This window comes from Mucor velutinosus, assembly GCF_035048745.1.
Source record: "Mucor velutinosus strain NIH1002 chromosome Unknown tig00001563, whole genome shotgun sequence".
Classification (NCBI taxonomy): domain Eukaryota; kingdom Fungi; phylum Mucoromycota; class Mucoromycetes; order Mucorales; family Mucoraceae; genus Mucor; species Mucor velutinosus.
In genome coordinates, this window is record NW_027041904.1 from 3,195,086 (window position 1) to 3,207,514 (window position 12,429).

Here is a 12,429-nt window from a genome sequence, read left to right on the forward strand (position 1 = left end):
GTGTATAGACTGTAGCACCTTGTGTGCAGTAATACTATCATACAGTAAAGTTTCTGCTTCGAAAAAGGGCATATTTCAAGAAGATCACGTCTTGCCATGCCAACAGTCATCATTGTTGTGGTGGTCCAAGACCGTCAATGCTATGACAACTTGCATTGCAGAGCACTTTCGAGCAAGCAGCTTTGTTGTATGTGAATCGAGCGAAAAGAAAGCTCAACAAGGAGCTGATGCAAGGGTTAAATGCAATTCCTGAGTTGGACAAGTCTCGTCAACTGAACAGCATATAATTCTTTCAACAGCTAGAAAATTGACAATGTAAGTCAGGTACATTATAATAGACGTCCAACAAGTAAACGGCATGGCAACATATATAATGTGGATGATTAATTTTATTCAGCAAAAATAGGTTCCAAAAAATGCTGTTGTTGCAAGGAAAATTAATATTGTTTTTTTTTTCGGTAAGTTTTTGACAAAAAGAACAGACGCAATGTGTATTCATATCCTTTTCAATTTTCTTGTGTTTTTTTTTTGCAATGAGGTTTTCTTTATTTGAGTCGTTTTGAGGAAGGTAAGTGATCTTGATCGTATAGTTCGGCATCGTCTAATCCTCTCTTTTGCTTTTTGGATGAAGATGAGGACATGGAAGAAGCTGACGCCACGCTCTCCACGTCTCCATAATCTCCTTCTGCTTCACTATCATCCATGCCATCCAGTACGTCTCCCAGCCAGTCATCTTCATTCATTTCTTGGTCCTCCTCGTCGTCATCATCAGTAGCCGTTGGTGTTATCTCATCAACGAGATTTGAGGGCTCAAGGGAGTGTGCAGGAAGAGGCGTGCCGTTGCCTTCTGTACCTGTATCATCAGCCAAGGCTTCATCAATCTCGGAATCAGACCAATCCATATCCAGCTCTACCTCTTCCTCATCAAAATCCAGTGATGCCTCCTCTGGGTTCTCCACTTCCGAGGACACATCTTCAACAGGTATGATATAAGGCGCTTCGTTTTCTCGCTTAAAGCTCCAGATTGAATTCATTAACCATGGCGGTGACACAATCTTGATATGTGGATATTTACGAGCTGTATTGACTTTGGATGTACCAGCCTATGTCGATATTTGATTAGATCATCAGTTTCCACTTGTATTATACACGTGGGCCACTTACATTAGCAGCAACGAGGTGAGTAACTTTGCCTGTCAACTCTTCAAGACAAGTGGCGCCAAATGCAGTAGCCATTTTCCAAATTGTCGCATCTTGTGGTCTGTAGTGGAGAGGAATGACACCTGAGAATACAAGCGTACAATCCTTCAATACATTGCGTTTGATTTCAGGTAAAATAACGGCAACATGGGGTTCTGACTCCCCTTCATCCACTCGACGATAGAATTCATCATGCACGTTCGTCAGTGCCCTGTCGATCACTTGCAAAATTCTGTCTGCATCTTCATGTTTAGGGTTGAAACTAGCTAGTATATTATTGACAGGCTTCTCCTGAGTTGGGACTTTGACATGAGGTGATGGTTTCTCTGCAGGCCGAGAATTGTCTTTTGATTCAATCTGATTGTCAGGTTCATCTTTAAAAGTATCTGTGCTTGTGCTGACGTTATTGGTATCCGCATCACTCTTGTCGTTTGCATCGGGCGAGTCCTGGCTAAGCGAATCGAGTTGACTTGGTAATTTGCCCTTCTGTTGATCTCCATTCTGCTGATGCGAACCTGCTAAAGCATTATTGTTGTCTCGAGTTGATTCATCGCTATATCCAGCATTGCTCTTGGCATCGTCTTCGTCATCTGATTCTTCAGAACTTGAGCCTGAACTTGATTTCGAATCCAAATCGTCCTGGTTCTTTGCCTTATTGCTCTCGCTATGTACAGGGCTACTAGACTCGCTTGATTTGACTTGATCCTTACTATTTACAGTTCTATCTGTTTCACTGACAGTGCCTTGTTCAATGCTATTTACATCTGCTGTAGTATTTACATCATCCTTGAGTATTCCTGGGGGTATCACGTTAGTGGATTGAGCGTTGGGTGGTGCATTGATGTCGCCTACACCAGCGAAATATTCGTAGGGCTTGATCTGAATGAGATTGGGCGAATAGTCCCAAACGTCAGCTCGATCATCCAGAACAACCACTTTGCTTTGATCCGCAGGAAATAATCGGTCCAAGCGCTTTTTTGTCAAACTGCCATTCTCATCACGAGTGAGGATACGGTCTTGGAATAACTCCATCGTGGGGTCAATCACTGCGGCAACAGCTTTAGCATAAGCACGAGTGCCCATTGTGTACACATGCATTTCGTAGAGCTTTGACATATCTTTAAGGAATTGAATTGTGCCAGGTCGTAATTTGATGGTGTATTTGCTGCCGTCTAGTGTAAATGTGCTCATATCCTTTGCTCGACTGTCTCGTTTCTCCTTGTGATTATCGACCCATTCAGCAATATGAGGTTCCCAAGCAGCATGTAAGATGGTTTGATCCAAATCAACAATGAGAGAGAGCTTGCGTGCTTTGAGTAGTCTCGCTTCGTCTTCCTTCTGAATGCGTTCAGCTTCCTATTGTATTATCCAGTCAGTCCCATATGCATCAAAGAAACTTCATGTAGAATGTACCTTTTTGCTCACTGTGATACCACTCGCATCATGAGTCATGTCAATATGATTGCTCGTGGCGTTACTGTCTTGACTATAGATAGCATGGTTAGGCCTTACATAAAGTCAATAAGTAGTGCTTGACTTACTCTTGATCAACGACAGCTCCACAAAGAGCACATAAACCACCAAAAATAACCTCATGTGAGCAAGAGCCACACTCGGAGCAACTTGCACCGTCAGAATTGTTTTTTACATGCGAGCAAGCCATATTCGATTATTTACACTTAAATGATGATGATATGAGATGTACAGGTGTCTTTTTCAAGGGGTAAAAACAAGGTGTTCAAAAGAGAAAAGAAAAAGAGGAAAAAAATTTAAACGCGGCTTATAGCGCAACCATCAATTTATACAAAAACAATAGGCAAGTGACGGCAGCTGAATGTCCAATCAAACATGTAGTAAGATCACTTCTTGCTTGTAAAGGAGGAAGTCAATGATGGATGAAATTTGTTTATTGCATGATATATTAGTAGTACATTGTATATAGTTTGTCTAGTTCTTCTTTTTGGATGCAGTCTCTTCGTTCAGTACTCTCAGCAGATCTTGCTTGGCCATGCCATTGAAGTCTACTTTCTCAAGTCCAGCACTCGTTGCTATTCTGTCCTTGATTCGCTCGCCGTATTCCACAGCTGTCTCGCCCCTACGAGGCACCTCTGGCTCGCAATACACAACATCGACTGTGGTAATCCATCTCGTCATTCTATAGTAGGCGTATTGCATGAATCCTTTGCGCGTGTCCCAGTATGGATCACCAAAGGAACGTCCATATCTAGTCGACACTTAGTCACCATGACTTACTCATTATTCTACTTTTGCACCTACTTGATACCAACTGGACACACTTTGACGCCCAGTTCAAAAGCGCCTTTCTGGAAACGAATGGCGTATTTGTTGTTCACACAAGTTCCTTCAGGAAAGATAATCATGGGGTTCTTCCAGGTATCGGGTGATTTGACATGCCTCTTCAAGCTATTTGATACCATGATTTAGTTTGTTGATCTGCGGCTTCATTCTGTATACGCTTTGTTACCTCTCTGATAAATCTTTGCGTTCTGTAATGTTGGCACGGTCAAAGCACATAGAGTGAAGGTAATTTAATCCATTGTTTTGCAAAAATCCTAGTAGAAAACGGTAAGATCATCACTTTCAGATTGTCACATGCAATTGCTTACCTAATGCACCCGTGTGTCTGGCCATCACCACAGCGTGAGGAAATTTGTGAGCACCGAGCAAGATGTAGTCCAAATATGAAGTATGATTAGCCTGGCAATACGACATGTTAGCTACGGGTCGATAGTGGACATTAAATCAGTTTACAGACCACAAAGACATGTGGCTCATTCAGTTGAGGTTTTTTTCCAATGTAATTCACTTTGACACCCAATGAAAACAAGATGCCTTTACAGTAGTACTTTACACAAAGAGACTGAAACACACAAACAAACAGGGCAAAATTAGAAACCTTAAAACAACCCATCAGCATTAAAGTTTAACTTACCACAACATCACTGCTTTTCAATGTAACGCCAATCGGTAATGTCATGAAGAAAGCAATTGTTGATGCGCCTAGTGTGAGGAATCGAAGAGGAAACAAGAGGCCGTATCGAATGAGAATGCTGGGTACTGCTGTGATGAAGTTGATTGCTTTGAAAAATCGACTTGATGCCTTTACTGCATCTGATGTAAAACATTTTGCAAATGACAGCTACCGCAATGGTCAATATCTAACAGCCCCTATGTGAATGTATGCGCTTACCAATTGCTCACGGGTATACTCGGTATGACTTGATCTACATAATTGTAACATTGGATAAATAAAACAATGCCCACTTGAAAATGGCAACGACATGTCTGACAACTTACTTTTTTGCTGTGCCCTGAATATAGTCATTTCTCATCAAGTCCAAAGACTCGCTTGATGAGTTCTGAGATGCCAGTAGAGTCGACGATGGAATGGTAGGTTCCTGAGGTGGCATATCTGGCGTAATTGAAAAAGGAAAGAAAGGGCTCAACTTGTCGACATTTGTCAAATTTAGAGGAAAAAAAAAATCCCCCAAACATTTGCAGCGGTAGATGGAAACGGTGACCAATTGAACCCCTAAGCTTGGGAAGGCAGTCTTTAAGGTTTGAGGTGGCGCTTGCACTGAAATGGCCTTATTTACAGGTTTTATTCCTGTATTCTGAAGTCAATGCCTATTTGAAAGGACGTAATGTCCTAGCAATCATCCCATTCCGATCAATAATGAACTTGTTTAATTTCAAGCAAATTTAAAGCGGTAGTGATTTGAATTGTACCTCTCTATAGGCGACATCGCATAATACAATTACTCCATCTACCATGATGTCGTTGACTGAGAGAGAGCGAGAGAGAGAGAGACAGCGCCGAGCAAAGAAAATAGAGCATTAATAACCTGCACTTCAACTACTATTTGAAGCTTCAACTGTAGTCGCAATCCCACTTAGTAATCAACAAAAAGCTATTCAAGAAGATGCTCAACAAGCGAGATCGCCGTGTGCTGATTTAGTTCCTTCTTTGTTCTTGCCTAATATTAAGGCAGCCAATTGATACGGTCAAAAGCTTTATGAAAATGAATAATATGCAAGTCTTAAAATGAGTTGTGCCGTATACGATAGTTCATCGAGCTTGGGCATCTTGATCTTGTGATAGTGTAGGATGCTTGTATATTATACACTTCTGTATCATTCAGATTTCTCAGCAGCGTCAGTCCCTAACAACAGTTAGTGATGGCAAAGAGAATTGTAACACACTTGGAATATAGTTGGCAATTACCAGTGTAAGAGAATAAACCAGCTATTTTCAAGAGAAATTTGGCATCAACTGAGGACAGACACTTTTCCATTCAGACAAAAGAGATGGCACTAAGGCTACTATATGATTAGCCTTAAACTAAAAAGCTTACTGAAGTAAAACGATGTAAGCTACAGTCATCTGATATTAGATGAATGATCCACCAATATGTCAAGTACCTATTGATAATTCGATATCAGCAAGTTACTGATATGGTTATGGCGAGGTTTTCAAATTTTGGACGATCGAAAATCGATTTTCTAAATATTGATGCTAGAGCCTTGAAACTAGCATGTTTCTATACCAGTTTTTTGCCCTCTAAACGATGATACAATTGAAATTTGCGTAGGTAGCATGGTTGTTGAGAAAAGGGAGATTTTAGAAAATAGTTAATTTTGAATAGATGCTGCTAGTAAAACTTTTTAAATTACTAGGCGTGTATGTGTAGTGAAAGTTGTAAAAGAAACTTTTTTTGACTAGCACATGTTTCATGTGCGATCATTGAGATCGATGTCGATGGTTGTTCCCAAAAGATTTAAAAAAAGTTCGTTATATATTAAAGTTGTTGTATCGACCAAAATATACAAGCAAAGCTAAAATCGTAGCAAGTGATAGTGTTGAATACCATTTCCAGAGCAGCAGAAATTTATAAAACTCAAATTTTAAGCAGCGCACAGCGCTGAAATTAGGAGTACACAAAAAAGTTTTTCGGCATTAAATCATGATACTCTGCGGTGCTGATTTCGTGAAATGTGTAGCGAAATGTGTGGAAGATCTTGCAGTAATAGTTGATCCCGAGACTAAACCAAGTAATTAAAGCTGTTTAAGTTGCTGATATGTTTGCAGTAACCTTGATGTAGACAGTATCTCAGCGATAAAATGTATATATATATATATATATATATATATATAAAGTTATGTACCCAAGAGATTTAAACGAAAGAAAGTTTAATTTATTTCAAATATATTTGTCAAAATAAAAAATGTAAGAATGAAAGATTTGAACACCAGCTCAAGAATAGCATTCTGATAGGCCGAGGGTTCAGATACCGCTTCTTAAAATTGTCATAACCTCAAAGATTTTTTACCATAGTCACAATTAAATTGAGGGGCTATGGCCCAATGGATAAGGCGTCTGACTACGAATCAGGAGATTCCAGGTTCGACCCCTGGTAGCCTCAATTTTTTTTGGCACCTTTAATAAGATGATACGTTATGAAGACTTTATCGAATTTGTTACTTTTTTGCTTTTGATTCACCACTACCTGACTGCGATCAATAGAAAAGTACGGTTAAATGCAAATGTTTTCACCAAGAGTTTTTCATTATTTGTAAGTATCAATAATCAGCTGCTTGTGTAGGGTCAATGCTATTGTAATTCTGGCCTGACATCATGCGTTTTTTAAGGAACCATCAACAGTTTCTATATGCTGCTATCTTTCTCAGGAAAAGCAGCTCAAATATATGGAAGCTATCTATCAAAACAATTCATAAAGTCTGGTCAGCTTTGAAAGCGTATACCCATTGTTCTACGTATTTGATAAATAATACGAAATGGTAAGACTATTCGTCTATTGTAGTAGTTGCTGATTTAATTAGCATAATGCCAATACTCAAGCTCCGTCCGTGTTGAAATGAATGTAATGACATTCTCCTTTTTTTGTAGGCACGCATTGGCTGAATAAATCAACTTTACAGAAAAACTGATTACAAGCTCGATAACAGTGATGCTTTGGGTTGTTGTAGAAACATGCTGTGAGTACTGTCTACTCAAGTAACGTACATGCAGGAGACTAGTCGCATAAGAATAAGCATGAAGATATTGAATTTTCAATCCACAGAGCCACCCACAGAAGTTCAGTACTAAAAATCTGGATAGATTGCTCTTGAACGCAGTTTGAGCATGATCTTCTAAATGCAGCCATCATTGCCATCTTATGCTTGATCATCCTAGGCTGCAATTCGCTCTTTATGCAACGGAATCCAGAGTATAGATCTGTGCATTGTAAGTTGATGCAAGACATACTATTTTACTGGATGCTCTCACACGTCATGTTGGCAATGCCGAATAGATTCACTTGAGATATTCAGGAACATTTAAGCACTTATTGAAACTACTTTTCCTTCAGAACTGTGACCATTGTGAAAAAGCTTTGTCCAATAAAAAAAAATATGAATTGAAATTTTTTTAATATGGAGGAAATTGAAAAACATGTAAATCCTCCTCTTTCACCCTTACAACCTCTTTAAGGATTATATAGACGAGTATGTTTCCATCATCATGACAGCAACTAGCTTGGATTTCTTGCTTTCCCAGCAGTTTACTCGAGAGAGAGAAAAATCGGTTAATGTGGATAGCGTGCTTTTCATTTGGAAACTTATTTCTGTAAAAGTTATCAACATATCGAATCACACCTTCAACATTCAATGAAAATTTTTTTCAGCATGTGTAAACTTGGGAAATGTGGAAATCCAATAGCGAGTGCATTTAAACGCAAAAGGTCAATGATTCACTAACGTCTCTTTGTTTTCTTTTTCTGTATGGTTAGAAATGCCTCACTCATTCGGTCGTATGTATCATAAAGAATGAAATCAAAACGAGGTACAAAGGAAACTGATCCAACATTTCAACATAGTTCGTGCTCGTACTCGTCACATGTTCTCTCGTAAGTTCAGAGAGCATGGTTCTATCCCTCTCTCCACTTACTTGAAGACTTACAAGGTTGGTGATATCGTTGATATCAAGGCCAATGCTGCTGTCCAAAAGGGTATGCCCCACAAGTTCTACCACGGGTAATGTATACATGTGTGAGCATTGGGTATAGCTTTCATGAACTGACATTGGATCATTTTGCAGTCGCACTGGTGTCATCTACAATGTTACCAAGTCTTCCGTTGGTGTCCTCGTTCACAAGAACGTTGGTAACCGTTATTTGGAGAAGCGTGTCAACGTCCGTGTTGAACACATCAAGCACTCCAAGTGTCGTCAAGAATTCTTGGACCGTGTTGTTTCCAATGCTCAAAAGAAGAAGGAAGCCAAGGAAGCTGGTGGTAAGTAAAAGTACTTATAGGTATGATTGAAGGCGTTGTGTTGATTTTGTGTTGCATTCTAGTCTCTTTCAACTTGAAGAGAATCCCTGCTCAACCTCGTGAGGCTCGTCACATCTCTACCAAGTTCAACGTTCCTCAAACTCTTGCTCCTATTCCTTACGAAACTCTCATCTAAGGTGGATACTGTATTACCATTTTGCTTGTTGTTTTATATGTAGCCTTATCATGTATAGAATAATAAACTCGAATCAGCGTAATTTGATCAACTATCCTAAGCCTTCTCGATCCCTCTTTCTCTTTAGATTCCTCTCAGTGACAGTGTTTACTATTTGTCTTTTTTCTCTCTCAATGATTCCCTTTTCTGATTGTCGGCATTGGTCCGCTTGAAATGTTTGAACCAAGGATGTTGCCTTGAAGTCTGCGGGTTTTGGATTGAAATTTCTCTTATTAGACACATTTCAAGGACCCCTTTCTTTTCACTCTTTCCCTGTTTCTTTATCCTCAACTCTCTCTGTCTCCCCATCTCGCCATTGTTTCTCTTTTCAGATCAGACATAGGAAATGACTACAACTGCTACCGCTGCTCCAGTTTACCAGCATCTTCCCTCTCTTGAGGCACCCAAGCTGAAGCAATCACAGCAATCCAAATCCTATGTACATTTCATTGCAGGAGGGTAAGTTAACATTGGCTCGCTTTTTTTTTTCAAGAGTGTGGCATTGAATCAAGACATCATAGTGTTGGAGGACTCGCAGGTGCTGTATGTACCTCACCCTTGGATGTGGTAAAGACAAGATTACAGGTAACTACTCAACCAAAATGTCATCATGTGGTACCATTTGGCATTGACACTCCTTGATATACAGTCTACTTTCTATCAGCAAACAATGAGACAACCAAACATACATAGAAGCGGGTTTATTCTAGGCCATTTTGTAGAAACTGGAAAGCTGTTGATGTAAGTAGTATCTCTTGGCAAGTGCCGTTGCTTTGTTTGCTGAGATTTCACTATGCACAGGCGTATCAACCAAGTTGAAGGATTTCGTGGATATTTCAAAGGCTTAGGGCCCAACTTGGTGGGTGTCATTCCTGCCAGATCAATCAATTTCTTCATGTATGGAAACGGAAAGAAATGGTATACCGAGCTGAATGGTGGGAAAGAGACAGTCGGTGTACATTTAATATCTGCAGCTACTGCAGGTAAGTTGAATGAGACGAAATCAACAAGGACAGACGAATCTGACACATTTCATTATTGTAGGTATTGTTACTTCAACAGCAACTAATCCTATTTGGGTCATTAAAACTCGCTTGCAACTACAAGGAGCAAACGGCTTGCGTAAATATTCTGGTAGTGTGGATTGCTTATTGAAAATCGTACGCCAGGAAGGTTTTGGTGGCCTTTACAAGGGCATGAGTGCCTCTTATTTGGGTACAGTATTCAGTGAATAAGAATATCGTGGAAGACATGTACTGATTTGCGTAATATAGGCGTTGCAGAGGGCACAATTCAATGGGTCATTTACGAGAATCTAAAAAAGAAGTGGAGCGTACCCAAAGACGATCTTGGACTGAATCAGAAAATGTATGGTGGCAAGACATTGCAAGATTGGGCTGGTCACTTGGGAGCGGCCGCAACCTCCAAATTTGTAGCAGCATGTATTGCCTATCCTCATGAAGTAATTCGCACTAGACTTAGACAGCCAGCAGAGAATGGCGTGCGTAAATATACCGGCCTGTGGCAATGCTTGCGTCTGGTTGCCAAAGAGGAGGGTATTGTGGCATTATATGGCGGCATGACAGCTCATTTAATGAGAGTCGTACCTAATGCAGCCATCATGTTCTTTTGCTATGAGGCCATTGTTCAGAAATACGAACACTCGCTGTAGATTATTTTGTTATACTTTTCCTTTATTCCTTCTCTCTATTGTACATTATTTTCCACGATCCCACCTTAGATTTTTCATCATTTCCATATATTTACTTCATCCTTTCCAAGCTTGCTGACCTCAAAATAAACACTCATCAAACCTCGACTACAACGCGCACAAAACGTTCCATCTTTTCACTTTTCAAACATCATAAACGTTGCAAATGTCTCCATCAATCATCAAATCAGGAGAAGCTCCAACTGATTCAGACTTTGATTTGCAAAAGTGGCTGAAAGAAATCGAGGGCGCAGAGAACCTGATGAGCGAAGTCGAAGCAAAAGCAGATACTCTTCAAGCCAAGGTAGATGCCCTTTTGCTTGAAGTTGGTCAACCTGCTACGTCTGAAGAGAAGCAGGATACTGTTATGATTGAATCAAGTACCACTACCGTTATTGAAGAGAAAGATGACGACAAGATCCCCAGCCAAGTACCAGAGAAGAAACAGTGAAAAAACCTGGCCACGGCGAGCGTAGTGCTATAATCCTACATTAATTTGGACTGAGGTTTCTATTTTTTTTCTAGAGCAATGATGTGATGTTTATTCATATTTTGGTATCTCAATGTAATAAAGAGATTCATGAAGACTTGTGAACGAGATATACTTGTCTGACTTGACTATTTCAGCGTTTGTAAAGCTATTATCGATAAATGTGCCATTTTTAGCTGTATTTTTATTGACATATACTGGCTTTCAGAAGTATATTATTATTGGCTTACTAGTAGCACGATATTTACATCAAATCCATATTGTACTTACCCTTGGTGTATCCTTTGGGTGAAGAGCGATAACCCTTGAGGCTGAATTATATCATTTCTTCTTGACGGCGACGAAATTGTGAGCGGGGGGGGGGGAGGCAGGATGCCTTGACCAGCGCGGACTGATGTCAAGATTTGAATCATGTTAAGACATGCAGACATATCACGATTCCATAGTCTGTAGACAGTGCTTTGGATAGTTTGAGCCTGTCTATATACCAATGTAAAACTTTCTTCATATAAACAAAAATCCCTTGTAAATAAGTTTTCGTTGCAAAGCCTACTGATTCTGATTGGTGTTTGTCATTTGTGAAGCGTAATGATCTCTCAGGATGCCATGGACAGCGCTTCTTTGATAGATAGAGTAAATTCGGCCATGTTGTAAGATCTAGAATTCACTAATCGCTGCTCTGCCTCTCTCGAATTTCTCTGTTTGTACTGGTCTCTGACGGTCATTACGACTGTGGTGATCTTCAATCGTTTTCTGATTCGCCTGAGTTTTTCTCTTCTTATTCTTGTCTTGATTCTGTTTGGTGCAGCGAAATCGTCTTGGTGTACTAGCGTCGCTGTCCTTGTGAACGAAAAGAGTATGTCTCTGCGACCTCGGTCTACGACAACACAATTGTTCTGGATAAGAGCTTGGCCATCTTCATTCAATCGGTGGACGTACTGAGACTCTGGCGTGTCTGCCTCTGCAAGAGCTGCTACTCAAGGTTGGGGTGGGCGACGTCTACTTTCAAGCACAGAAACACCAACTCCATCAGTCAAAGTCATGCAATGAAGCGTAAAATCAGGTACTTGAAGGTATTCTGCAGCATCTGAACATTTTATTTTGAGAAGACTGGCAAACAGTTGAATAATTTTGTAGCTCTCTGCACCTAATCTTTTAATTATCTTGACAAATCTAGTGGCAAGCATCATTTTATCATGCAAATCTTCACTAGAGCTGGGCAAAGATGAGCTCCTTCATCAAGAACATAATAATGCATCTAATTCAACACTTGATAGCATTGGTTTATAGGGGGATTTTACCATAGCGAAGCAAAAGTGCAAATCCATGGTAATCAGGCGTCTAATTCAACACTTGGTAACATTGATCTATATGAGGGTTTGATCGCAGCGAAGCAAAAGTGCAAACCTATGACAACTAAGCATTCAATCTAGCATTTGATAGCATTGATCTATACGAGGGCTTGATTGTTGCGAAGCGAATATGCAAAACCATAGTAT

At 40.0% G+C, this 12,429-nt stretch overlaps 5 protein-coding genes and 1 non-coding gene across 6 annotated transcripts; 4 read left to right on the forward strand and 2 right to left on the reverse strand.

Annotated features, from left to right (window-relative positions):
• Positions 1-545: 545 nt before the first annotated feature.
• On the reverse strand, positions 546-2,863 carry ATC70_009663 (uncharacterized protein; the record flags this gene model as incomplete). Its single annotated transcript, XM_064828892.1, has 4 exons — positions 546-1,103; positions 1,165-2,556; positions 2,614-2,686; positions 2,742-2,863. The coding sequence occupies 4 exons, from the start codon at positions 2,861-2,863 to the stop codon at positions 546-548; spliced, it is 2,145 nt and encodes a 714-aa protein (XP_064686094.1).
• A 284-nt stretch (positions 2,864-3,147) lies between these two features.
• On the reverse strand, positions 3,148-4,631 carry ATC70_009664 (uncharacterized protein; the record flags this gene model as incomplete). Its single annotated transcript, XM_064828893.1, has 8 exons — positions 3,148-3,424; positions 3,478-3,624; positions 3,686-3,773; positions 3,828-3,918; positions 3,977-4,081; positions 4,154-4,360; positions 4,412-4,445; positions 4,519-4,631. The coding sequence occupies 8 exons, from the start codon at positions 4,629-4,631 to the stop codon at positions 3,148-3,150; spliced, it is 1,062 nt and encodes a 353-aa protein (XP_064686095.1).
• Positions 4,632-6,572: 1,941 nt separating this feature from the next.
• Positions 6,573-6,645, forward strand: ATC70_009665. Its single transcript has one exon. It is a non-coding gene; the product is annotated as a tRNA-Arg (tRNA).
• A 1,370-nt stretch (positions 6,646-8,015) lies between these two features.
• On the forward strand, positions 8,016-8,690 carry ATC70_009666 (uncharacterized protein; the record flags this gene model as incomplete). The annotated part of the gene is made up of 4 exons (XM_064828894.1): positions 8,016-8,034; positions 8,101-8,257; positions 8,322-8,515; positions 8,578-8,690. The coding sequence occupies 4 exons, from the start codon at positions 8,016-8,018 to the stop codon at positions 8,688-8,690; spliced, it is 483 nt and encodes a 160-aa protein (XP_064686096.1).
• Positions 8,691-9,075: 385 nt separating this feature from the next.
• On the forward strand, positions 9,076-10,401 carry ATC70_009667 (NodB homology domain-containing protein; the record flags this gene model as incomplete). The annotated part of the gene is made up of 6 exons (XM_064828895.1): positions 9,076-9,188; positions 9,251-9,314; positions 9,379-9,470; positions 9,531-9,712; positions 9,774-9,944; positions 10,004-10,401. 6 exons carry the CDS (start codon positions 9,076-9,078, stop codon positions 10,399-10,401), a joined length of 1,020 nt encoding a protein of 339 aa, XP_064686097.1.
• Positions 10,402-10,606: 205 nt separating this feature from the next.
• ATC70_009668 (uncharacterized protein) lies at positions 10,607-10,891 on the forward strand (the record flags this gene model as incomplete). The annotated part of the gene is made up of 1 exon (XM_064828896.1): positions 10,607-10,891. One exon carries the CDS (start codon positions 10,607-10,609, stop codon positions 10,889-10,891), a length of 285 nt encoding a protein of 94 aa, XP_064686098.1.
• Positions 10,892-12,429: the final 1,538 nt, after the last annotated feature.